The sequence below is a fragment of the Drosophila miranda genome, chromosome 2 (assembly GCF_003369915.1).
Source record: "Drosophila miranda strain MSH22 chromosome 2, D.miranda_PacBio2.1, whole genome shotgun sequence".
Classification (NCBI taxonomy): domain Eukaryota; kingdom Metazoa; phylum Arthropoda; class Insecta; order Diptera; family Drosophilidae; genus Drosophila; species Drosophila miranda.
The window spans coordinates 6,109,530-6,137,447 of NC_046675.1; the positions used below are offsets into that span (position 1 = coordinate 6,109,530).

The window sequence follows — 27,918 nt, forward strand, 5'->3', positions numbered from 1 at the left end:
GCACTTTAAGTTGCCGAATAAATTAAACATCATTTATTTTTCGTAGCACACAAAACGTTTAACTTGAGAATCGTATATTTTGGGTAATATGTATGCCTTTATCTAGATATATTATTTCGGGCATGCAAGGGTTCGTTTATTGCATTGATTATGTATTCGGGACACACAGATATTTATCGGAATAAGCTCTTCGAGCTGAGAGTACAACATTAACACTTGACTATTTATGAATTTAGCTGAATGTTCTTTTTATTTGTTTTTGTTTTGCTTTAGCACGGGGTAATGTTTTTTATTTGCCAGTAGCAACAATTTGGTTTCTTGGCTTACGAGTAACATACATTATACAATTATTCATACGGAAGTTTAAAGGTACAACTCTCAAATGACAGCGATATCCATATCCTAGCTAAACTTTGTACAGACATATCGCCGCTTTGGCCATCTTAGGCTAACGTATAGTCGATAAGGGGTATTCACAGGATGTCTATGTACAATGGTGGGTAATACGAGTAGTATAGGCTGGCTGCTGCTCCAAAGCCTGTTCCATTCATGTCAAAGGAAGGTTGAAGTCATGGAGCATACCTCTTCTAGTGGGATGAGTTGGAAGTGAAAAAACTATTACCTATGCAATCCCGGCTTAGACCCTCGCATCGCTGTACTCGATGCGAACCATGCGCCTTGGTCGCTGCCCGGGCCTCGAAACCGCACCAGTTCCCAGGCCTCGCAGCGCCAGCAGCTCTCGTGGCTACAACTGGGTCCGTTTGGGCCCGCTCCCTGCCGAGGTTGAGGCATCGCCGGAGGGCTCCACGTAGGAGTAGCAGGCCGTCTCCATGACCAGCGGATGGCAAATCTCGTAGACGGGCACCTTGAGGCTCGTCTTCCGTAACCCACCCAAGCTGCTCTGCGAGCTTGAGCTGGGCCCAAACGAACGTCACCTGGGGTCGTTGCTCATCTCGGAGTGGTGCAGCTCGCTCTCGTCCCCAAAGCTGTGGGCCGCCGCGCTGGGCGTGATGCTGGGTGTCCGTGCCCGGATCCGGATGGCGGACATGTCGGATCCGCGACGAGAGCTCTTCAGCGAGACACTCTGGCGGGAGCAGAAGCAGCGACAGATGATGCGCTTGAAGGCGAAGCGGAAGTCTTTGGAGAACAAGGCGTAGATCATGGGATTCACCGCCGAATTGCAGTAGCCCAGCCAGAAGAGAACCGAGAAGAGCAGCGGGTCGACGCAGTCCTGGCAGAAGGGCCGAATGATGTACATCGTGAAGAACGGGCACCAGCAGAAGATGAACATGCCCACGATGATGGCCAGCGTCTTGGCCGCCTTGGTCTCCATGCGGAAGCGCTTCACCTGGGCCTTGATGTTCCGCCTGCCCATCTTCTTATTGGCCGGACGGGAGTGTCCCGACCCTCCGCCTCCTTCGCTGGTGTTGCTCTGACGCCTGCCCAGTTCGGGCAAGGCTTTGCCCACCTGCAGGTAGCAGGAGCTGCCACCTCCATGCTGCTGCCTGTACAGCTGCGACTCCGTGGACTCGCGTCCACTGGATCCGTTGTAGTGGACGGCGAAGAGAGCGTTGCCCGAGGATCGCCTGTCACGGCCGGAGTCTCCGTGGGTCAGCTCGTGGATGTTCTCGGTGGATGGATAGGACACGGAGATCTTGATCTTGTCGTGGTGGTGGTGAAGGCGGCGCGTGGCATACTTGGACAGTCGCTCTGGCGAGGGTGTGCCCAGGGTTGTGGTGGTGCTCTGGGTGCTCCCGTTGCTGTGCATGGAGTCGTGCTGGTTGGAGCCCCTTCCCCGATGTATGCGAAGTGTCAGGCGCTGCTCCTCGAAGCGTGATCCGATGCCCTTGGAGCCTGTTCGAACGGAAAACAGGAATAGAAAAGAGACATATAAGTATGAATAAATTTATCATTAGGAGGGTGTTGTATTTTTTGCTACCCCTCACATATTCAATATCGCTCATACGCCCCGTGTCACGTCCTGCACGCACTTCTCGTCGAAGGCGTCGAGCGCCGGGTGTCAGGCCTGGCGTTCTGCCAAAGGGGCAGCCAGCCATTGCCATCCAGCCTGCACTTTAGCAAATTAAACGCGTAATTATGCAAATGTTTTCCCATAAACGCGACAAGCACTCAACGATGTTGTACGAGTAGTGCCGTTTCCCCCCGAACCCCTGGTATCCTGACGGCATGACGTGTAGTCGCCGTTAAGCCGCCTTCAAAGTGAACTTTATTTCATTAACACACACACACACAGCCATTTGCATAATCATCGCACCCCTAGTGCACCATATGCCTCAGCCATCGCTTGCTCTGCATTTATTACTCATACGCACGTTTAACTGCTGAATACATTTTCATTACGAGTACTCGACCGGCGACAAGTAATGAATAATCAGAGATTCTCCCCCTCCCATTCCCAACTCCTGATTCTGCTGTTGCTCCTGCCTTGGCTTTTGAAGAATAAAAAGCAGCTTTATTGTTCAGCGATAGCTTTAAGCCCACTTCTTGCTCTTAGCCAATCTGTTAGCTTATGCCCCGAGGTACTCTTCGAGCAATTTAATATCGAATCTCTTGACTCGATGCTATCCAGTGGACAAGACGGAGTGTCATTGATGTCGAAGAGCACCAGACCATATGGGTCAAAGGAAACCGAGCCCACTCATGTGTGTTGCGAGGAGGGAAAGCGTTAAATGACAAATTCTCAACACTACGTTTAAAGCCGGTAGAATGAAGAACAAAGCTTGAACGGCTATGTGCTTAAAAATATAATTAATTTTTGTGTGTGTTCCCAGTCGATGCTGGTAGGAGGCTAACAAGTCCCTCTGCAGATAGCAGCTTGACTGTATATTGAGAAGGTATTTCATCTTTGGTGTGGTGTATGGTGGCTTCACTTCTCTTTTGATGATTCGGAATGTCTTTGGTCGCGGGCCTCAGGGCACTTCCCACACAGACCGGCTGTCGCTACCTTGATAGACCCGGCATTTTGCCAATTTCTGGTCATTTCGTTGTCGGCACTTGTTCTTGGCTTTTGTATTCTTTATTTGTATTTATTTCGATTTGTTTTTCTCTGCTGTCGTTTTTATTGCAACTGCAGTTGACTTACACACACACAGCTGCTATACACACACACATACACATATGCCTATATATATATATATATCTGTTATGTAACTAATTTGATGAGAGTTTTGTCCTTGCGCCTAACACATGTACACAACAGAACTGAAAACAATGGGCTGCTTACGGCTAGTCGGCTTTTATCGTGTATCTTGTATCTTGTGCCTCATACGAATAGTTATAAGTAGTTATGTATCTGTACGAGTATCTCATATAGTAAGTAGTTTAACATAGTCTTAGATCTAGGTAAATACATGAAAATTATTGCCATACAGTTACAACGTCGTTCAATGCGAATACTGACAATTTGTATAGTGGGATGCTGGCGGGATACTGCTGCTCGCGACGTTTACAAAAGTCGAAAAGTATCAAAAATCGAAATGCATTGCCCCTTCAGAGAACGCGCCCCTTGCAGAAGCCGCCGCGCCGTATCCGCCGGGTGCTGCCAGACCCCTCGTCCCCTAGCCCCACATCGCTGGAGTCCTGCGGCAGCGAGGATGTGCGCTGAAGCGGACTTGGACCCGGACCCGGACCCGGTCCCGAGCTCGTCTCATAGCTACCGATTAGTCAGCTGAAGTCCACGGCATCGCCATCGTCCGAGCAGCCGGAAATGGTCTTGTGGAATGTGGCTGGAGCCATCAGAGCTCTGGCGGCGATCATCTGGAAGTTCTCCGAGGCCCGGAAGCCACTCCTCGTGCACACACAGCGACAGACGATGCGCTTGAAGGCGATGCGGAACTCGTGGGAGAAGAGCGCATAGATCACCGGATTGATTGCCGAATTGCAGTAGCCCAGCCAGAAGAGCACCGAGAAGACCGTCGGCTGGATGCAGCTCTCGCAGAAGGCCCGTATCAGATACATCGTGAAGAAGGGCAGCCAGCAGACGATGAAGCCACCCACGATGATGGCGAGCGTTTTGGCCGCCTTGGTTTCCATGCGGAAACGCTTCACCTGGAACTTTGCACTGCGCTTGCCCGCCCGCTGCTTCTTGGCTGCCGTCGAAGCAGACGCATTACCGCTCTCCAAGTCCGTGGCCGACTGGGCCGTGTTGTCCAGATTGAAGGTGGTTTCCCCAATGTCGAAGAGGCTGGTCTTGAAGGAGGCCCGTCGCCCGTTGGAGCTGCTGATGACCGCAAAGTGGGGTGAGTGTGGAGGCTGCTGGCCTGACGTTCTCTGTGCTTCCAAGACGTTCTCCGACGAGGGGAAGGACACCTTGATGGCCACCTTCTCGGGTCGTTGGCGACTGACCCGCATCGAGGTGGCTCGCTTGGGCGTGCCCGTCTGCGGGATGGACTGATGATGATCCTCGCCAGCTCCACCTCCGCCTCCGCTACCTAATCCGTTGCTGTTCACGCTCAGAGTCGAGGACATGGAGTGCACGGAGAGCGGGGTGCGTTGCGGTGTGCTGCAAGGACGTCCCCGGTGGATCCGCAGTATCAGTTGCGACTCGTCGACGCGATTGTTACCCGACTCCCGGGGACTGCCTGCAATTAGTGAGTGGAGGGAGTTTTTGTCGGCAGTCGAAACGAATAATGTCTTTCGCGATGAGACCACATGTGAAACGGGGGGTGTATCATAGTTATTTCAGGGTGTTTGTGTTTGGTGTTTGGTGTAAGAGGAACACGGATTAAAACATTCAGCTTGTATAGTACATGTGGGACATGTGGTAGTATTATGAACGAACTGTTGCTGTTGTTTGTTTTTGCTGTTTTGTGGTTGTGGTTGTGGTTTGAGTTAGATACATTCACATAAACATTATAGTAGATGCAAGAAACATTTCTTCTTGAGCCAAAATTGGTTAAAATTGCTGGAGACTGACACTTCACAGAGAGAGAGAGCGGATAACTAACTACAAACTGTTACATTGAAATATTAAAGATATTTAAGGTGGAATAACTTAGTTGATTATTATAAGGTTTGTTCTACGTTCATCAATACAGATATATTTATAGAGAAAAGGGTCTCATTCCATTATAAAAAACGCTAGTAATAGTACAATAGTAAAAAGTACAAAAAGTACAAATATTGCAATTCATTAAATGTATTTTGTTTGTTCTCTTTTGTTTGCTCAAATGATGATTCGGCGGGTATTATAGATTTTCGAATTTCCACAGTAATTAATTGCTATAAAAAACTTTGTTAATTTGTTTTGGGGTTTATTTATATGCTGGTTCTGTTTTCTTTGGGGAGTTATTTGTTTTCTTTTTTGTACGTGTTGGAATCGAGGGTATTTGCTCAGCCCCGAGGGCAGGGATTGTTTGGTCTAATTTTATTTATTAATCGAGGGTCGTCAAGCAGGAAGGGTCATTAAAAAGGGATCTACAAATTATACAGCATTGCGAAATGAATCCGACTGAAATGATATGGATAATGAACGCAGCTTTGGTAGAAATCTGATATATTTCCGTATGAAATGCGCCCGATTTTAATTACGAGAGGCTTTTCATTTATTGGTAATTCCCGACTGATTGCCAGCTTTAATTCCTGGAGGCCGAGTTGCATAAATCAACATTTTCTGCAGCAGAGCTGTGTGTGTGTTTAAACAACAGAGTGCCTCTGAGTATTATCTTAATTTAAGGCGGAACGTGCAACATTTCAATTTGCATAAACCCCATTAAACTTATTGAAAGAAAATTGTGTTTGCCCATGAATATAGGCAAACGAAGTAAACGAGTGGCAGAGACTGAGGCTGAGGCTGAGGATAGCAAACAAGAGGTCCGGCCAGCAGCATATGTGGGGCATACGACTGTACATAAAAAAGGATACACTATTGATTTCCCTTCATCTATATGCCCCCCAAAAAATGGAAGTTAAACAAACAATTTGTATACACATAAGGAATATATATAAAAAAAAAAGATAATACCGCTCTATCCCAATGTATGTAAATACAGCCAGATATGAAAGCGCAATCGGAGCAAACGGTCTCTAGTCCTGCGCGTGGGTGTGTGTGGGTGTGTGTGGGCAAGGACTGTGTCCATGGCCCGTGGACATGCCACATCCTGGGGCGTTGTTGATTTAAATAAATGTATATTACTTTTGTTTTCTACTTAGGTTCCTCCCGGCATACAAGCATAGATCCTGTTGACACACAGATACTCGTTGGCCTGGGCGTACCTGGGATTATCCTTTTCCCTTTGATTCAAATTGCTTGTTTATCAGCTTTCAGTCATTAATTTGACATTTATAATTCAGAGACCTGGCATTTATTTAAAGTGCATTTAATGATAAATAAATAGTTTGCAATTTGAATGAACACTGAATGAACGGCAATTAGCCGTAACGAAAAATCCGGGCCACCTCTTGTGGATCTGCACGAGTGTGGGTCTGATTGTCATATGCTTTTGACCTTTGAACGAAGACTCGCCGCGGCTGCAAGTCAAGGCGAGGTACTGCCACTGCCACGGGCAGCTCTCACGAAAGTTCCTCTTGTTCCGTTCTGCTCTTGACACAGGGCCAGGGCCACACTTCTAAAATTTCTAAACCCTAACAATAACAGCGCCCAGACCTACCGTCCGCTTGGCTCTGGCATCGGGTGCATTGTAGTGGTCGACACACCATGAACCTCGTCAAGTTTTTGAACTTGAAACTTGATTACCTTCAAAAGCCACTAAACAGGCGTGTGGAATGGGTGGGACACATCCGAAAAAAAAAACAGAAAAAAAACTGAGCAAAAAGCATCAGCAACACCCGCATTGTGTCACGGAAGGTTTTTAGACTTTTTCCGTTGCGTTCTGCCGGGAACGTTGCGGCAAGACACGCACGGACAAGTGGCCCACACCCACACGCACACACAGAGAACTATTGCCAGCTTTCTCCCATTTGTGTGTAGTACATATGTATGTATGCGTGTGACGGAGTGTAGACAAAGCATATTTCAAGGCTGCCACACGCTGATTTTTTGACTGTGTCAGTAAGTGGTTGTGTGTGGGTGTGTGGCAAATCTGGCGCCAACTAACGACACGACAGTTGCAAAACAAAAACAGCTCAGCGGCTAGCAGAGAGCAGCCATGCTGGCATCAGCAGTAGACTCAAGAAGCTGGCTCCCAAAATGCATTTGTATACCCTTGAAGAGGGTATTTCTAAATTGGTCAGAGGGCTCTAGTGCACAAAAGGAAGGATTTTCCTGCTCAGGTCTGAAGGTCTGATTGGATATAGTCCTTCCATATGTCCTTTTGTTGTTATGCTTTCCAAATGCTATTTTGGTTTCAGAAATACCAAAATCGGACCTCTTGTCATGTCTTCAAAAGTAAATCAAAGTAAAGTAAATGTATATAAGCTTCGGCGTGGGCGTGCCTTACTATTTTCTCTTATTTTTGTCGTTAGGAAGAGGATCAACGTGGGTTCAATATGGCCCCAATGTAAGCCATCACTTTTTAAGTGCTGTCTTAACTCAAGCTTAGCGCCATTTTTGAACAGAAATCGCCACGGACTTTAAAAGCAACCAATCGGCAGAAACATGTAAGGAGTTCACTAGTGAAAATATGAACTAAAAACAGGTTTATAAAGCAAAGTAATAACAAGTAATTATGGCCATATTATTGCTAAGTTAAAGGCATTTCAGCGTCAACTAGCCAACACCCACAAAATGAGTATACGATAAATGGATTTTGGTTGGGTTTCCGGAACCAATCAATTAGATAGAACATTGACTTCCACGAGAAACGTGCACGAAGGCCGGCTATTGATTTTCGTTATGAAGTCAGTTAGTCACTCGTTAGGTGGGCTGGCTAACTAGCCAGCCTGGCTGTTTCGGGAGCTGCAGATTATCGCCAAATGCGTGCGCTTGGCTTGCCAGGAGGGCAGGGGCTTTAGGGAAATAAACTAGAGTTGTGCCCAATGAGCTGATCAGGCGGAAGAAAGTGCGCTGCTGTCGTGGCCCTAGCCCCGTGCAAGAAATGCGCCATATACTCGTATTAAAATAAACATTTAATGACAGTTTAATGTGTGCCACACAACAGCAGCTCCTTTTCAGCAACTTCAAACAGAATATGTTTGGGGCAGGATTATCGCCAGCAAACAGATTTCGATGGGAAGTCAGAACAACGAAGCCTAAAATGACAAGCCCCAGGAAAACAGCAATTTGCAAAGACAGCAACAGAGGGACCCTCTTTCATGTCTCCACCACACTCTTATGCGTATTCCGAGAAGCTCTGGCTCGCTCTAATGGCTGAATTTCTTTCATTTAATCCAAGCTGCTTTTTTTTTACGAGAATCTAAGCCGATTTGTTTGATGTGTTCTGTGTTCTCTCAGCATCCATCGATTTTATTTGGTTTTTGCTCATCATGGGAAATAATGCTAATTATAATGCGTGACTTCTCGTTTGAGCATATGATTGGTATGATGTTGGGAGTACTTTAAAGTTTTTTGGGACAAGGAAAAGGAAACTTTAATGGGAAATCCTGACAGTGTATGTATGTGCGTATGTTATGGGTTTGCGATGAGTTCAAGTGAGGCTTTCGATATTTTAAGGCTCTTAGGAGATTATTCACAGATTTAAGTGGAGATTTCGTGGTTACTTACATGGGTAGACTAAACTAAAATTATTTTATGAGGTACTTAGCATTTGGGCATTGTTAATTTTCGATGACATTCAGTTACAGGGTTTTTAAAGATAATCCAATTTATACAGAATTAAAATTGTTGCTGGGTTTTTACGGGGTAGCTGGCTTATATTTAAATCTGATATGGCCAATCGGCTCTAGGGGTTGATTTTTTGTTTGTCGGTTGCTTGGGGCGGGTTCTATGCTTCGACTATGTCTATATGCATATGTATATTTATACCTATATTTACTCATTTCCATGTTATTTATCATGTTTATTTATGTTGTGAACACAAAAACAAAATGCCGACAATAAATGTACGATTGTGTGTGTGTATCTGAGTGTGTGAACGTGTCTGTGTGACTGTGTGTGTGAGTAGTTATTTATACGAATATATGAATATGTAAATTTAGTTGTATACTTTTTGCTTTTTGTCAATTTATACAGTTCCTCATAAAAGTATTTGTTCAACTGGGCGAGGACATACAAACACACACACACATGTAAATGTAAACGTACACGTACAATTGTTATTTACTTGGCTGACAATTTATGGTTTTCGGAGGGAGTACTGTATCTGGCAAGGACGACGAGGACGACGACGACGACGACGGCACTGAGGTGTCTGTGAATGTGTCTGTGAGCATGTCTTTAATGTACACTTTTTTTGTATAACCAACATAAAATGGGACAAACGGGACGTCACACTATTGTCTACACGTCGAGAGATTTGAAACTGTTTAGCAATCGATATTAAGCTGAATAAAATGAACTATCTACGTGAGTACGTTACTTATTTGGTAGTATATCGAACATACGAGAACGAGAGTACGAGTACGAGTAAATGGTTTGAAATGAATGGCTAAGCTACGCACAAGTTAGGACAAATCGTGGGTGACAATTGAATAAGTTTCAAACAAACTGTGTCCAAATGAGAGCTGGTGGAGTCTCTTAGCTACGGGTGATCTTTGGATATATGTATATTGGATTGCCTCCGAATCGGATTCAACTTACCCTTGGTGGTCTTGAAGCCCTGGTTGATGGCCCGCGTGGTGCGCACGGCGGCCCGGTAGATGCGCCAGTAGAAGAAGAGCATCACGAACATGGGTATGTAGAACGATCCCAGGGCAGAGTACAGTACGTAGCCGCGATCGTTGGTCAGCTCGCACTTCCACGGGCAGCTGCCCGGCGTTGTCTGGGGTCTGTTCTGCACGTTGTACTCCATTTCGGTGGTGGCCAGACTAGGGGACGATGTACTGGTGGTGGTGCTGGTGCTTGGGGTCGTCATGGCTGCTATCCGTATCTCGGCGGAGCCATCGATGGGGGCAAAGTCGGGATCGTAGGGATTGTAGGCGTTGCCATTGCTAGTGTGGGCGGAGCTCTCCAGCTGTTCGCCCTGTTCCTTAATGCTATCTAACTCTAGTTGACCATCCTCTGTGCTTGACATCGTGGTGGCATAGAAAAGCGTATAGTTTCCCCGCGAATAGGTCGGCTGTTCAACGGCCTGGAAAGAGGATTGAGAAAGGGTCGTGTTATGTGCTACATGTTATGACACTTGATATTTAGAGGGTTCCAGAGAGAGTGGTTGGTCCATTAAAATTCTGTGCTCGCGCTGGCACCCTGTTCACTTCGCTAAGAAGCCAATAAAAATGCAACTTAAAGCGTTGCGGGTCGGGCTATATTGCGAAATATACTCGGTTACGTGTTGTGCATAAATATTACACAAAGGTAGCATACATCTCGCCGTTCGTTGTAACAAAGCCAAGCTCCGAGCGCCCCATCTCGGCCGCCTGAACTGAATGCCCCCCAGCAATATGGGGAGTACATATGTGAAAGCATGTTGCCCCTTGTTGTGCCCATCCTTCTTGCCGCCTGCTGCAGCTGAATCGAAATTGAATTGAGCATATGGAGAGGAGAGGCAGTACCATAATAATAATCGATGGACCAAAAAGTCCATGCTGAAGCAAACAGAACGCCAGCCATTCATTCAAACGGGCGGCGCATTCAACTGCATTCAACTGCATTCAATTGCATTCAGCTGCGGCTCCGTGAATGGAGTCGACTGCGCGCACGAATATTCCGCCCGGAGGATATATTTTCATGTGTGTGTGCAGCTATGCGGCTAAAGCGTCCCATCCACCATCACCAAAGTCCACCTCACCAAGGAGCGCCTCAAGATTGATATGTCTGGCTAGGCGGGGCTAGGCTAGGCGTATATCATGCATCAGCTTCCAGCTGAATGTCTTCGTTAGGCCCCAACGGAGGCCCAAATAAACGGAGCCAAAAGGCAGGCCCATAAACTGGAGCCGGGCCAAGAGCTGGCTGGCTGGCTGGCTGGCTATCGTCGCTGATCTGATTACCCACTGAGAGGTTGCTCATAAATTGTGCTCCGCCCCCATGGCTCTGTTGTTGGGGCTTGTATAACACATCATTATCATTGCCGTTGCGTAAGAAAGTGTACGGCCTGCATGTGTGCCAAAAACTGTGGAAAAGCGGATCTGAATTTAGGCAGAAATTAGAAGAAGACCCGTCCAATGGCAGGCCAACAAAAGGGACAAACTCGTGTCTTATTTTACGGTAATTTTGGCACAAATGAGCCAGATTGCAGTCTTTAGCACGAGGTTGTCGTTGTCGTCGTCATTGCGGTTGGGCAACAACTTTCACCCGTAATGGTGTCAATGACAGTCGTCCACCCCCACCCCCACCCCCCATGGAAGAGGCCACACGGTTTGGGGCACCGAAAAACTTTTAGCAGCGGGCTTTAGTTTGTTCTTTATGAGGATTGGGCGTGCTAAAAACAGTTTACGGACTTTCAATTTTGTTTTCCTTTCTCCGTCTCACTTTTTGGCAGAGACAAACCGCGTTTCGCTCGTTAATTTATCGGATTGGGTCAGCTGTGGGTCAGTTGTGGGTGGGCTGTGGGCCTTGGGCCTGTGGGTCGACACTCACCTTTTGATCCTTCCAGCCGACAAGGGGCGGAAAGCAAATAACAAATGAGAGTACCCAAATGCCAGCGATTAAGGACTTGGCCTTCTTCGTTGACATGATGCTTGGGTAGGTGACGGGTCGCGTGACCGCCACATACCGATCCAGGGATATGGCACACAAATTCAAAATCGAGGCGGTGCACATCCAGACATCGACGGCCAGCCAAATGCGACACCACACATCGCCGAATATCCAGACCTGCCAACACCGAAAGAAAACCATTGATTAAATGTGAAAATTTATTATTTGTATATATGTAATCACCTTGAACACCTCCCAGGTGGCGGAAAAGGGCAGCACCGCTAGACCCACCAGTAGATCGGCCACAGCCAAATTAACGATAAAGAAGTTGGTAACACTGCGCAACTTGTTCGAACAGAAGACGGCGGCAATCACAAGGCAGTTGCCGCCAATGACCAGAACGTTGATGAACTCGAGTATGGCCAGGGAGATCAGATTGGCTGGTTCCGTCCATTTCACAGATTTGATGAGATCCTCGCACTCTGTCTCATTCATGGCGGTACTTTTCAGATGGCTGTATATCCGTGTTCACCACCTGCAATCCAAAGACCAGGAAGGTTACCACGCAACTCGACTGATTGCTGCCACAATCCGTCAGGGCCAGCAGGTCCTCGCGTGCCTAATTAATTTATTAAAGAACTCCGGTCTATAAATACCGCAGAAAAAAAAAACCAAGGACCCCAGGAAAAGACAGACTGAAAGAAAATGTGCGTGTGCTTTAAATTAAGTACCTACGGCTTTTCGCTCAGACACTGTCCCTATTTTTAGAACAATAATCGACAGACCTGGGGACTGGGGTGGCGAGGAGCTGCACCACAGAACCCGAAGGTACAAATTGGCTAACAATCATTGGGATCCTTAAATAGAAACTTGAATTAAAAAGAAACTGTGCAACAATATACGAGTATTGCAGTGCTTCTAATTAGGAGAAAAGCACTTGGGTTCGAGTAACGCTCGATGTTCTGTTATTTTCAACTGTTGTGTGCGCCAGCAGGCAAATAAACTTTTCCACAGAAGGGAAAATCGGAAAATCTCCATCAACCAAAATGGAAAAAAAATGTAAAATTACAGAGGAAAGAGAATACGGAGAGAGCCGGGTAGAGGGTGGAGGGTGGAAGGGGAGCAGGCACATAATGCCTGCTGGCATATTTGCTTAATTGTTTTGTAAGACGGCATAAGCCATCTCTGGGTGTTATCCAGAGCTGACCTGTGCAAATAATTGAAAATTAAATGCGGGCGGAAACACGAGTAAAGCTGACCAGGCTGAGAGCCCACCCCACCCCATCCCACTTGGTATTCAGCGGCAGACGGACATTGCAATTTAATTGCCATAATTAATTGCGATCCCTCACTGTACTGGGGGTATATTGAGTGCGCAATGTTCGCGTCGAGTCAATTTATGAATGAATTGGCATGCGAATCGGCATCATCGTTGGCTGCATTTCAATTGCTATTCCACACAATGCACACGGCTCTTTATTGAGAGTGAGAGCGAGAGTGAGAGCGAGAGAAGGGGGACCATCGAACATGCCATCTAACTTGATAAACTACAAATCGAGCTAAACAAGCAATCAGCTGCCATAAACTGCCAACTGGCTGCGCCATTCGATGGCTGTGCGCACAATTTGGCTACTAATCAATATTTGAAATTATTTTTGACTTTAATGGCTCTGCCGACTGCCAGGCAGGCACGCACACAGCCACCCCCTGGTTCGATATTTCGGGAAATAATTGGCGGGGGTACGCGATATTCAGAACACGCAACAAATCGATTAAAGTATACATTTCTTTAAGCCCGATCTAAGTACAATATATGGCTGTTGATTGTGCGAACCTTTTGGCACGTTCCACCAACGGAGGTACGTTTCTGTGGCTGTGAATGTGGATGTGCTAATGAACACCTGTTTTGTTGTGTAAAGATCAATGTAAGGGATTTGTACACGGAAGTGACCCTCTGGTGACCACAACAAAGTGGACAACCATGGGAACGAGCCCATCTAAACAAAGCCAAAGACAGCACGTATGTGTGGCAGGAGTCGTATCGATTTTAAAATTACTCATAGACCTGAAAAAAGCATTGATTACAGTTGAAGTTCAAGGCCAACATCCATAATATGAGTTATTTAATCCTCTAAGAGCCCAGCCCCAAGCGAAGGACGGCCCCTCTGACACTCAGAGAAATTTTCACAGTGCAGGCTGAATGGAATATTCCCAACACTCGGGAAGGCCAAGCCAGGCCAGCCCAGGCCGGGCCAGGAGCGGTAGCTGGTAGCCAATCAGGGACAGGGAATGCGTGTACTGAACTCGCATAAATTACTCACATGACAAACAATATGGAAGGGCCGAGCCGAGTGGCAAGGACGAGCAGAAGCCAAAATGCTGTTGCCCCGATTGCAAAGTTTAAAAGGCATTCACGCTCCAAGCTCCAAGCTCCGTGCCGAAGAAAGGCACCCGGATCTGCCTCTTCCACCAGTCCATGGCGGCATTCTGTTCGCATATAAAATTTGCATGCTGAAACTCGCTTTGTGGCAGCTAATAATGGGAAATGCCCAAATTGAGTTGCAGGCTGAATTTTGCCAGCATTAAGTTGCCGAGTATAATAAATAATTGACATTTAAAGCGAGTTGTAAAAGCTTTTTACCCACAGCACAGCCCACGCGTTGATTGCGCGCTTCTCTTCACTTGAATATGCCTAGTACACTCTTTTAAACAGTGCAAGAATGTATGAAAGCAGCATTCCAAACCACAGAATCAGCTGTTTTATGTTACCTTCACGGAACACAAACAAACGGTAAAAAATGTGTAATTGGATCACTAAAAACGTCTGATATGGGAATCCTGGTAAGGGTATTGCCATGCCAACCAGCCCAGCCCAGCCGGTGTGGCAAGCCATCGTCTCTTGTTGAATTACGCATACGCCTAGTTGACGATGACATAAAAAAGCCGAGCCGAGCATTTAATGTATGCGGAGCGAGAGGTGGTGCAGCTTTGAAGCAAATTAAATTTAATTAGCTCAGCATTAAAAAGTTAACAGAGTTCTTTAGATGGAAATTAATTGTCAAAAGGCGTTAAAAAAAAAATAATGATATTTATGGCGGCATAAATTTCCAATGACTTTAAAGAGCAGAGGGGTCCTCTCCTTGAATGATGCTTTATTTATTAGGTCAATGTTTAAGTTCAAGTGGGGGTGGCCCCGACCAGAGCCATTTCGTTGCACTCAATCGAAACCCTCCAATTGAGGTTTTGGGAGCGTTTGCTTTAGTCCAAATTGATTGGGAAATTTCTACTTATTTTGACACACAGGCACTACCGACCAGGAGTAGGAAAAGCAGGGGGTTGGATGGTATTGACACAACTAATGGACACTTAACACGTAAAGTCGACAGAGAGCAGAGACTCGCCAGCCACTCAACGAAGACAGCGCACGAAGAATAATTAAGGTTTTCCATTAGAGTGCGGCGATGAATGCACCAGTGATGCGCCATTGACCCACAAGTTTACTTTCCGCCATGTCCTGATTGCAATGTCGGCAGGATTCACTATATCTATTTGGTATAGAGCCATGGCAAAGCACTGTGCATACAAATGAAGCATAAAGTACCATTGTTTCAAGCAAAAAATAATATGTATTTGAGAAGCAGCACTCCTCATTCGCCAAGAACAGAGGTGGAATTGTATAATTTCATTTCATTTTCTTCTCCAAGAAGGAGAGCCTGAATCTGATTTGTTGCACACGGGTAGAGCGGAAATGGCAATGGAGAGTGAGAATGCACAGAGGAAAAAAGGAAAAAACGCCGAAGGAAAATTGCTGAAAATTTAATTTCAAGGGAAATTACACAAGGGAGTGAAAAGGAAAACAGGAAAACCAAAGGATTCCCAGTCAAGTGCCAGTTACACTACAACAATTTGATTAAGCTACCGGATAATGCCAGAATCAGATTCATAGCCCAAAAAACTCGTACAAAATGAGTGATTATTCAAAGGATTTATGAAGTCAAGTCAATTCTGATCCCTTAAATACACAAAATAATAACCACAAATTGAGTGATTAAATTAAATCTGGCTTGGGAACCCCCAGGGTAATTGCATTATAATGATTTATCCAAATTGAAATTAGGTTTTTGGTCAAGAGTAGTCCAAAAAGAAATCCAATAACTGCAGCCAGTGCGGAAACATTTCCGTTCAGTTCCATTCCGACCAACTATGCCACAGCATTTGTGGCAGCACAAAATACAGTTTCCAGCAATTAGCCAGGCCAGAACAGGCCAGGCCAGGCCCGTAGTTTCGCCGCCAAATGAGTTGGAAGAGAATTAAAATGCCAAAATACGCAACATTTTCCGGGGGCCACAGAAGCGGAAGCGGAAGCGGACCATTATACACAGACCCCACACGCAGATAAAACAATTTTGCGGCTTGCTGATTTCTGCCAACTGCAATTCGCCGCCTGTCGACCGTTTGCCGCAAAAACTTTTAATTTAATTCTGATAATTGGTAGCGAATAGCGCCAAAAATTTCGTACCCACACAGAAATCCCCAATTAAAAACGCTAAAATGGTTGGCATAGAGATAGAGTTGAACTTTAACATTTTCCACTATACGTATCGTGTCGTGCCGTCGTCTGGCACACGGAGTTTCTTGTCCTCTGTCGAAATCACTTGAGCCTTCTTTGCTATTGTCATGTCTCTTTTAGGAACATAATTACCTATTACGTTGCTGAATATCAAATGCAAATGACAGGCTAAAGCCACTCGATGAGCTTGCAGGCCTGGTCCATAGATTTGGAATTCAAGAATTGTTCAAGTGCTATCTGAGTGGCTTTGCTGGCAAGGACTTCCAGGAGAGGAGGCCTTCTTGGGAGTGCCTGTGCTGGGCTAAATTGAATTACTGATTTATGATGAAAATTGCTTTAAGTAATTAAAATTGAATTAATGGCTTAGCTGCCTGATATTGCTAAGTAGTTGGGGCCATTAACAGATCTCATTCTACCGATTTATCTGTCGCTTCCTCACTTACACTTGCACACATTCTCTGAAATGTGTGTGTAATGGTCGTTTTACGAGACGTCGTACGACGTGTGTGTGTGTGTGTGTGTCTGAACTTTACGAGCATCTTTCAGCGGAGCATTAAAGTGACAGAGTCGTCTGTTGATGCCGCGACTGCTGCTGCTGCTCCACCCACAAGTGCCATGTAGATTGAGGCGCTGGATTTATTGGCGCACATTTGCCCAACGGTAACTCCACTAAGCGTCACACAAAACTCTGCTGCTGGTGCAACGCAAACAGCCTGACAGACAGGGCACATCTACAAGATAATCAATGTCGGGCACACACACACACGCGTCAACATGTCAAAGTTGATTGCAACATTCACACAGATACACAGAAAAGGACACGAGGGACATATTTTCCATCGGCCAAATGTGCAACCGACAACAGAACTAAAACGTGCCCCCCACTGCTCTTGCACGAAATAACTTCCTCCGCCCCGATCGCCGAGTTCCTTGGGCCCAGTTGACTCCTCGAGAAGCCACGTGCAGAACGTGCGTGCCACAGTGCCACAGCGGAAACGCGCAGCGGAAATAATAACAGGAAATGTTGCCAACTAAATTTTTAACACACAGCAAGCACAATTTCAACATCAGGCTTGACTAATTGTCCGCGACATGCTTGCCATTCCCGTACCGACAAGTCCTTAGGGCAAATAGAGTCGCATTCAAATTCCGTTTGATTGATTGTAGTTGGTCCAAAGTTGAAAGAGAAATCAGGAAAGTCCTGACCCAGATCGAATCGGGATAAGAATGAACCTTAAGTTGGAACTCTTGTTAACGCCTGAAAGTAGGGCCTTAACTACTGCCTCAGTCCCTGTTGAATCACTCACCAATAGCAGCAGTTTGTTGGGTTGTTGTAACCATGAACTACAGTTTGTTCGTTGCTGTTCCCTTATGGCCATGTTGTTGTCGTGGCTGCTGTGGTTGACTGTGGGCCGGGGCCTGTGCCTGTGACTGTTCCTCGTCGCGCTGCCACTGCCGATGCCGCTGCTCCAGCTGATCCGTTCTCGTCTCGTGGGCCACGGCACCCGCACTCTGTCTCCATCCAGAACAGCGAATTTGTGTGGCACACCGTACCGCCGGTGGGGGGTCAATGTCAATATGCACACGCCCACGAATAGTCAAGTCAAACGGAGCGAATTCCTCCAATATCGCCGGCCTGTGGAATGTTTACTCTATTGTTTACACGATTCGTGGTTTACATATCAAATATGTATAAGTCGTGAATATATATGCTCTGGAATTCTGTCGGAAATTTCCAAATAACCTGCAAATGGAGAGAGTGCGAGAGGGTAGAGTAACGGGCTGGTAAATAAAGATTGTAAATAGATTGTATGGCTGTCAATTGCTACCAACAACATGTCGTATACGCAATTTTTATTCATTTCCACCATAAGAGAGAGACTATATGTCAATTGCTTTGCTGTCGTATGAAGAGAAATTTTGAACTGGCACTTGATTTTTCTGGAGCTGTCAATAAATTTACTGTGTCCCAAAAATCCTATGGCACATAGAATATAGATTTGTCAGCATCAACAGAGAGCTTAGGTGTGATGGGGGCGACGGGGGACGGACGTAAAGTCTTACAGGCGACTTGTCGATGACAATCAATAAATCCAATTGTTTTTCTTTTCAATTTTTCAGTTGTAAGATGACAAAAGCTATCAGAATTTGCTAATTGCCTGCCGGGGAAGTTTCTCCAGTGACTTGTACAGTTTCTATAGGTAGCCCCAAAGTTTTGCATTCCATGGAAAAAGTTATGCGGAAAATAAATATACAAGTTCCGAGAAGAAAAACTGACAAATAACTCAATTTTGATTGAGTGTGGCAGTGGCAGCAGCAGCGGCAGCATCTTTTCTTTGCCTTGAAAATGCATTTAAAAGTTTGGTAAACCTTAAAGAATTTCCCAATTCTCTTTCACTGATGAAAGGCTTATTGCAGCATGGGCTTGCTTCCTTGCTTCCTTTCAATTTATTCCCCTTTATTTGGCCTTCGCTCATTTCACGGCCTGTCACTCCTTCAGGCAGCTTGACATCGGCTTTCCCAGCTGGCAGGGGACAGGAACCCGAAATGAAATGTCAAACTGCGTGGCCACAACTGCGGAGAGATGAGAAATTGCATTTTCACACGTAATTTGCATTTGCTGGCACCTCTTACATTTCCATTTCCATTCCATTCGAAGTCTCCGCCAGCCCTCACAGACAGACAGACAAACATGTACTACAACAATGCCTGAATCGATAGGTAATCAATGTTTAATAACTTGAGCTTGCCCCTTGACCGTGGCCTAAAGCGTTGGCCAGACCGGCTGGATGGCTGACAACACGGTAAACATTGAATAAGTCATGGGCGCGACCCGGCTGGAAAGGTCCTAGTAACGCGTTCACGCATTTATAATGGGAATATTATAATGAGGCCACGTGCCTCCAAATATCCAAAATCATCCTGGCTCCATTTATGTATGTATGTGTGTACCGAGTATGAATATAGATCCCACAGTCCACAGTCCAAAGTCCGAATGCGTCATTTAAATTTTCGGCGCGTTCTGGCGCCTAAGAAGGTCAAATCATTGTCAGGGCCTGTGGCCCTTCGCCCGAAATCTGCTAATAACCATAATTTGTATTTAATGACATTCAGAATTCTTTGCCTTTAGGCCTGGCTAATTTTTATTCATTTGCGACAGCCATCAGCCACTCCCAGGACAATCTAGAGTGGGCACCTATTAATAAATATATGCATATTTGCCTTATGGCTGTCCGGCACGATAGCATTGATTCATTCTGTACCTCCATCCTCCTCTATCTCTAGCTACATATGTCCTAAGTCCAGAGATATGTATATTTAAGGAGCATTTGCATAATAATTCTCCTGCTTTCTACGCATTAGCGGACACTTGTGTCTGCCATTATGACATAATGCACTCTGCCAAGAGAACATCGTCATCATTCTCATCGTGCACTGATCCAATTTAAATATGCTAAATTAAATTAACTCAAAGGCTCCGAGGCGGAAACTCGGGGGGAGAGTGGGAAACTGCAGATGGGATGTCATGTCATGTGCAGCCATTTTCCTCCGTAGTCGGAAATGAGCGACTTCCAGCAAATTAGAGGGTTATACATACATATATAGAGCTGTGCGTTGCATACAAATGATGGCGGGGCTCCCAACTAATTAGATGTGTGTGTCGAATACGTCGAAAAAGTTTCATTTCTCATTTCTTGTTACTAGGAACCACAGGACAAACAGACAAACAGCTGTCATGGCTTTGGTTCCGGACTGCTTATGAAAGTCAAAAGGATTGTGTGTGTGTGGCTTAGACATATAATGAGGGATTTTGCGAAGAGAAAACAATATAATTAAAGCGAATTTCATTAAAATATATTTCCAACGATAAAAAAAACATGCATTTTTATGGGCGAAGAACCCACAAGGGGACCAAACGTGAACAATAGATCCCAGGGATAAATTTACGCAGGCCACTTTCCAAAAATAAATCACTTTAAGAGCCATTAAATATGAATCTAATATTTCCCAACCCCTAATATTAGCATAAGCAAAAGCTCTATAAATTATTTAGCCCGTTCAAATGTAGGCCCCGAAGGGCCATAAAGAAATCCAGGAGTGCCTTAGTTGCCACAGCAACAAAAACTATACGTACTCGGTATACCTCCATACGTCATCAGCAGGTGGCGTTGTTAACAAGGCGAAATCACTCGACTGCAAAGAGATCGGGATTGAGATTCAGGGCCACTTAAGTGTCATTACATTCCCCGCCTTTCCCCTCCCCTTCACATTCATTTGTGTACTTGTTTGTGTGTTTGTTTTTCTTCCTTTTTTCCATTTCATTTTCATTGTGTTGCCGTTAAGGTAAACGTGCACGGCTAGGAAAAACATCTGTACTCTGGGGTCGGGTCGGCTCCCATTTGTTTACAGTATCAAAAGTTTATGATGGTTAAATATTATTATTGTTAATCTTGATGTACAAATGTACACGTACATAATTGACTTTGATGATTTAAGATTAACAGATTGCCTTTAATATAGTTTTTCTTTTGGGTTGAAGAGGATATTTGTATGGAGAGGTTCTTAACAGCAAGTTGATTTAGTATATAATTGGAGTAGTTTTATTTGAGCAATTTTAAAGATATTTACTTCAGGAGAGTAGTTTAGGCATAATTGATGTGCTCTAAAGGACCCTTTTATGTGCATATATTTCATTATTGGCTAAGAAGGATTTATTGACATTCCGAATGGTGATAATTGAGGAGTTCTTAAGACCTAAACCTACTAGAGTTCTCCTTCGTGGTTGAGTGTTCCCCAGTCCTATCCCACTGTGGATAATGGACATAAGAGCATACCTCTCAGAGCTTCTTCATTAAAGGATCCACGACAGTTCTTTCGTGCAGTGTGTCAGTCCAGTCCGGCTACGATCGCATGGGGACCTGTACTTTAAGGGTTCATTCAGCCTAGAACTACTTTAAATGTGTGCCATTAAGGCTTTTATGCTTATTCCTGTCCTGAATATACACAAATACCCGTACATAAACACACCCAGAGAGCGGGACAGAGAGTGCTAGAGAGTGAGAGCATGGGCTCGTTCTGATGGCCTTCTCCCAGAACTAACAAAAGAATTTATGTGCCATGCTCAACGAAATATAAAAATTTACACTAAAACCCCCAGCACCCCCAGCACCCCCAGCACCCCCAACACATATAACACCCCTTTCCGTTTCCTATGCACACACATGGCAGGCGTTGTCTTGTCTTTTGGCTTTACATAGAAAATTGACTGTGAAAACGCTTTGGGCACTTTCCCCCTTCTGTTTGCACACACTCTCACCCACACCCACACCCACACCCACTTTTCCTTTCATGCAACTGTCCCTGTCTCTCTCTCCGTCTCTCTCTGTCTATGTCCGTGTCGTATTATGTTTTGTTTATATTTTTTGTTTAGTTTTCAGAGTTTTTGTTTTCTTTTTTGCTGGTTTTCATGTGCGAAATAATTTGTGTTTGGATTTTGAGCTGGGAAAATGTTTTACATTTTTAAATTTCGGCGAAAAAAGTGGTTGAAAGAAAAGCGAATGAATGGTCTGGCATTCCGCCATGGCTGATCAATTAACTAATGAATGTCACTATAATGAATGCATGAATAAACTCAAGCCACCATTCGTTCATTCACAGCTCGACGGTTGCAGAGATTTGCTCTGGATCTGGCTGTGGGTCTGGGTCTGGGTCTGGGTTTGGTTTTGGCTTTTACCCCACACGCACGTAGCGGGCCACAAAGCCAGATGTTTCCCAGAAAGGAAAACTGCAAATTAGATTAATTACAGTCGCACACAGTCACATACTGCCACACACCCAGGAAACGAAACGAATCCGATTTTCAATTCATCCGATTCCCATTGTCAGCACGGAGCAGGGGTAAAATTTCATTGATGACGGACTTAATATCGCATTGATCTGAAAGCGACATCCAACAGAATGATTCTGGCAAGGGAGGGAGGGAAGGGCGGAGAGCAAAGGGCAATGGCAATGGGCATGGCAATCCCCGACATTTGACATCGAAAACAGACTAAACGCAACACAAAACATTGGCAAACCTGCCAAATGGATGAGCTGTGCTGCCAATTCAGGCTGCCAATCAAAATGACAAAACAATTGAAACCAAATCCATAAATTGCTTTTCTTTTACATATCCGTCGGATATAGAAATATACTTGTGTCTTTTTTTTTTTGTATTTTGCATTCGATGCAAATGCAATTTTATTATCGTCTGATAGAATGCAATTCCATCGGTTGTCCGGGCGTGGCTGGCATCCCAAACATGGCTCGTGTCTGGCAATTCGCTTGGATATCGGATGACTGGATGACTCTCGCTCTCTGTTTCTGTTTCTGTTGGCCTGGAAGAGGCAATAAAAATTGCAAAAACGGCAACTGGCAACGGGCAACGGGCTAGGCAAATGAAATGGAATTACTTGTGTAGGTGAGCAATTAATTCAAAAGTGTCTGGCAAAGAAAGTTTCAGCCATTAATTAGCATTTCCATATACACTCTCGAACACTCTCGAGAAGGAGGGGAAGACACTTGTGCAGGCGGAATGGCACTCGTAGAAGTTCTCGACGAGTTCATGGCTCCAGTTCATTGGGCACGTTTCGGCCAGAAGGAAGAGAGCGGAGCAGGACCCAGAGTAAAGCTCATTTCCGTTTTATATTTAAACACTTGGGGGGCTAAAATGTTTGCTCTACTATTGCCACGCAGTGCAAAATCATCATAAAAGGCAAGAAATGAAAAAAATAAATATCCCCGGCCCAGCCTAGACCCCAATCCCCAGAGTTGCCCCTAAGTTGCCTCAGAGTGGCCCCAGAGTTGCCCCAGAGTGGTCCCACCTCCCGGTCGATGGACCGTGGAGGTGGGAAACGCTTAGCAAGTGGATTTTTAAATTAGTTTGTCGACTCCTCGCCTCGTTTCGTATCCGACTTCTGCAGATAAAAGCCAAGCAAGGCGACTTCTGGCAGACTTCTCCAGACGACAGAGTCCTTTTTGGCAAATGGAGTCCCTTCGCTTCGCCTTTGGCTCTGACATTCTGGTGCTTTTTTAAATGAATTAGGTGATTTTTCAAGTGCTAAGCTCGCCACGAGCAGTGGAACTCATTTCCGTTCCAGTTGCCACTGGCTGGCTCTTGGCCGTAGCCCATAGGTCGTTGGTCGTTGCCTCCTCATGCTTCATTTGGCATCCACTTTGTGGCTGCATCGGAATGAGCTGTTAATTTGCAGGCCACTGCGTGTCAATCAAAACTTTTACGAGATCTTTCTACACAAAATTTGACTCCACCTCGCGCCACATAACATCCAAAGGTATACAAAAAGAAAAACCCAAATCTGGCATGGCCATAAAAAGTGCTCGACGATTGCCAAATACATTGAGCAGACATCGCACACTGGGAGACTTCTTGGGGGGCTCACGCGTCGTATACGCAATGAAGTTTTCGCTCCGCTCCTTTGTTTCCGGTTGCCCTTCCATTGTCTGTTTGCTACATGAGCGAGCCTACTTGAGCATATGAGGCTCAGGGAAGCGGGTCATAAGGGTAAGGTGACAACTTTGAAATAAGGCTGCAAAGCGGCAAAATGGCACGAAAAGAACACAGAGGAGGGCCACACATGGAAAAGAAAAACAAAAGCGACACTGAAAGGGAAAGCGAAAGTGAAAGGGTTACGTTGCCGCCCCCGTCCCCGTTTTATTGCTGGGTTATTGTTATTTAATGCCAAGTTTAATGCCAACACACTCCGAGCAGCAAAACACCTAAAACAATTTCATTCCCGCCCCATTAATATATTTCAACTGGTTTGTTTCGCTTCGTTTCGATGTACGTGTGGGCTTGCCCCACTCTCTTCCTTCCTCCCTGCCACTGCCGCGCCCCAGTGGTGGCCCGAGTGGCAAGACTGGGCTGGGTGTTGCTTTGGGTGTTGCACAATTCTATGCTGACGCTCTTTTGTGTTCGACTGAGCGAAAGAATCTCAGGTTTCGGTGGCTTATGCACGTAGGCGCTGCCTCGCCTTTGTTGTTTCTGTTGTTTTCCGCTTTCTTTCGGACAAGGAAGCAATTTGAATGCCTTCACAGAGTGCTGCGCATAACACAAAATTATGTTAGAGGCAGGCGATAGTTGCTCCGGCGGATAAAATGGGGAAAACAAACGTTTAAAGGGTAGACTCCGGTTGATCAGTTGGGGCTTAATTAAGCTCGGAAAATCGTGACTTCAAGCGCATATGGGACGACAGCTGGAGTGTCTCAGTGCTTGGATTATACCTACTTTGAATTTCAATAAATTAAGAAAAACCTAATTCACCTTTCGCTGGGAAAGATTGAAATTCCCTTGTGTTCAACTGCCAAGCCATCTGTCCGTATTATTGGATATTCCTTTCGGTCCGCAGTCCGGACTGCGGCCCTTTGTGTGGCCTGTCAAAACAACTTTCATTGTTTGCCCCCATTTCACCTGTCAGCGGCTCATTGTGTCTGTTAAGCTTCACACTCGGCATAACAAAAGGAAGAAGGACGAAACTCTTGCCGGGATGGGGGGCGGTAACAGCCGGTCGGTCACACTTTGGTTTCCATTGTCAACAGGGCAACCAATTTAGTTAATTAGGACACTCTGAAAGGCCACTGTATAAACACTGTCACTAACCAGAATAGGAGGGGGCACGTGCTGCGGCTCTGGCTCTAGACAGAAAAAACCGCACAAATGCACAAAACACTTGACGATTGTATTTTTGTAATTTTCGTTTTTCGGTTTTGCTTTGTAATTTGTGTGCCACACGACTCCCCACTCCCCTGCCCCGCGTCTGCTAATTACGTTGCGGGCCCCTCATGGCTGTTGATATGGGTTTGCAATTAACTGAGTCTGTCGGGCACTTAAACTAATTTCCAATAGTCTAACCACAACTCCATCTACAACCACATCCGAGCCGTCTTTCCACGCATTTACATAGCTGCCTCAACTGTGGCAAGAATAGAGTGCGATGTTCTGAATATGGGATGCCACAAAACTCATGGAAATATCTATCTGACTATTTGAAGGGGATTCGAAAACTGCTGTTCCCTGCGCCTGTGACAGACATCATTCACGAAAACATTACACTCTTACAAGCTAACTACCCAGTAATCGTAGATCTATATATCCATAGGAGCATGTAGGTGCGACTCACCTGCATAAATCATCGCGATTTCGATGGCGATTGTAAACGGCGGGGGGGAGGGGGCTCTCTGGGCGAGATTAGCGACACGGCCGTCGCCGAATTGATTGAAAAATCGGTCAAGTTTTTGTGGCCGCTGCCGCTGTCGCTGCCGCTGCCGCCACTCTGCCGCTCTGTTTGCTGTTTGTTGATGCACTTGGGAGGCGTTAACCGGCTCGACAGTTTGCCTGCCTAACTTTTTGTGGGCCTCTCGACTTGTTGCCGCGAGCTGTTTGTTCTCCCGTTTGTTCTCAATGTTGCCTGCCGCCGCGCCGCACTCTTTTGCCAATTAATTGGTTGTCAGGCGTTGAATAATTGCACGCATTTTGACTAAATTCGCCATGTTCTATTCCACATTCGGTTGAAATATTCCATTAAGTGTGGCTAAGCTGGGCTCATAAAATTTATAGTTTGTTTGCGCTAGAATTTGATGGAAATGTGTTTTATTTGCTGAGCAATATTGTCGCGATTTGCTGTCACAGAGAAACCAGAAACAGCCCGACTGCTGATCTTTGGCTGACATCATATTTTGGGCTGCATCTATAAACAGATATGTTTATTTCAGCATATGGGCACTCTGACAGCGGGACAATTATGAAAATTGCTATTTGTCAATGCTGTTTGTTCTATGACAGCCAAATGAAATTGTTTGCAAATGAGGGAAATTACGAAACTAAATGAAACGAGGGAAAACAATTTGCAAACAAGGAACCAAACCGCACAGAACAGAACAAGCGGCACGGCACTGCCGCAAAAGACACAAAAACACAATAAAATCACATAAAAGGCATTCACACTCGTTTCACACTGGCGAATGCATAATAAATGCACTCACACACTATAGTCTCGCTTTTTGCGAATATTATAATAGCATTTAATTGTTGTTGTTGGTTTTTGAGGCTCTCGCCTCTTTAGTTTTTGTATTGTATTCTTTTATTTTCTGTGGAAAGCACGTAGCAGCATTGAGCGCCAGTTTCAAATGTCAGCAGCAGCAGCAGCAGCAACTGTCGTTTATCACATCACCCACAATCACCCGAAGGTACAAAAATGTGAGGAATATTCAACAATATTGGATGGTTGGTCGTCCGTTTGCTCTGAGCAGAAGGGAGTCGAGAGTCGACCGGAACTGAAATTGCAATCGGAAAATGGAAACTTCTTCAGTTGCTGCTGCTGTCGCTGCCTGCGATCACGACCATCCATTCATAGCGACGACGAGCACAGCGCACTTCACTTCGGCTACACGCACACGCACACACAAACCCACCCACACACACATGGAGAGACGCATGGACGCCCACGCTCACGTAGGATTGAAAGGTACCGTTATGCTCAACCGACGCCGTCGGCAAATGTCGGCCTGGAAAAGTTCTGTTCGTGCGCCTGGGCACACAACCGACGCGGCAGAATTTTCACAACTGAATGCCAGAACGCCAGACAGCGCCAACAGTTGGCCCCCACGTTGGCTGCCTGTGTACGTGTGGAATGGAACGTCATGGGAATGGAACAGAGCGCACGATAGAACACGATACAGCACGAGTTTCCTATAGGCCAAAGCAGCAACAGCAACAGTCGCTTGGAGAGTTGGCTGGAGTTGTTTTGCGGGATTCTAAGACAGAAATCGCATGCGATATTCCCTGGTCCAAGACGAACTGATTAATTATAAGCTTTTGATTCCATTCCATCTGCATTCGCCTGCAGCGACAGAGACAGAGACTCGAGTCAGAGAATTTCCTTTGATTTGTGTCGTTTTTGGCTTGTTAACCTTTCTTTCAGGCGGACAGAGAGAGACCAGAATAAAAGAAACCACGCATAATAAATTGGCAAATTCGAAGTCAAAAGAGGGACGGCATAAAAAGGACACACTCCCAAAGACCGAGAGACAGACAGAGAGACAGAGCGTCTGCCTGCCCCTTTTTGATGGCCCATCGGGCGGATGGATGGCGATGCCCCGTCCTTATTCTGATTATCCCATTCGTTGATTTTTCTTGCAATTTCATTTTATGACAAAGTTGCTCGAGTTCAATTTGGCGAATTTTCCCTCGAATTTCCACCGACTTCAGTCCCACTTCAGCCAATTTTCCATTAGTCGGGCGATGCGTTGATTGCTTTTGCCCAGTATTTCTTTTTCTTTTTTTTCTTTCTTTTTTTTTTAAGTTTTTGGCAGCAGCAGCAAAAGGATAAGCCAATACTCGATTGCCAAGTCATTATGAACATCTATGTATAGAAATTGGTGCTGCTGCTGGTGCGCTGATTAAGAGAATTTGCCATGCAGGAGCCGTTCCAGCCATTACTCACTTGATTTCGGCTCGTTTTAGCCCTCTTTCATCTCTCTGCTGACCCTAGGGTTTGTTTTCGGGGCCAGAATTCTAATAATGATAAATGAAAAGAAAACGCCTCGGGCCACACCCACACCCATAAGCCACTCCAACCCTGCATATGTATCCGCTGCATGGGGCGTTCATCTCTAATTAGGA

At 45.6% G+C, this 27,918-nt stretch overlaps 1 protein-coding gene across 2 annotated transcripts; it reads right to left on the reverse strand.

Moving 5' to 3' along the window:
- Positions 1–17: 17 nt before the first annotated feature.
- Positions 18–26,856, reverse strand: LOC108157545 (octopamine receptor Oamb). 2 transcript variants are annotated; one of them, XM_017289649.2, is made up of 7 exons: positions 26,766–26,856; positions 25,418–25,864; positions 17,549–17,985; positions 11,915–12,206; positions 11,612–11,848; positions 9,677–10,166; positions 18–1,854 (listed from the first exon to the last, which is right to left on the reverse strand). In XM_017289649.2, the coding sequence occupies exons 4-7, from the start codon at positions 12,164–12,166 to the stop codon at positions 932–934; spliced, it is 1,902 nt and encodes a 633-aa protein (XP_017145138.1). In that variant the 5' UTR covers positions 12,167–12,206; positions 17,549–17,985; positions 25,418–25,864; positions 26,766–26,856; the 3' UTR covers positions 18–931. The 2 variants fall into 2 exon arrangements, with proteins under 2 accessions (XP_017145138.1, XP_017145139.1); XM_017289650.2 differs by lacking the exon at positions 18–1,854 and adding an exon at positions 1,921–4,601.
- Positions 26,857–27,918: the final 1,062 nt, after the last annotated feature.

What these genes read in the sequence shown, in the direction of transcription:
- LOC108157545 (XM_017289649.2), bottom strand. Translation starts at nt 12,166, where the DNA reads ATGAATGAGACAGAGTGCGAGGATCTCATCAAATCTGTGAAATGGACG. An exon ending in CCACCTGGGAGGTGTTCAAG is followed by an intron (nt 11,849 to 11,914) that starts GTGATTACATAT and finishes CGGTGTTGGCAG; the next exon opens with GTCTGGATATTCGGCGATGT. An exon ending in GGGCTTCAAGACCACCAAGG is followed by an intron (nt 1,855 to 9,676) that starts GTAAGTTGAATC and finishes CCGTTCGAACAG; the next exon opens with GCTCCAAGGGCATCGGATCA.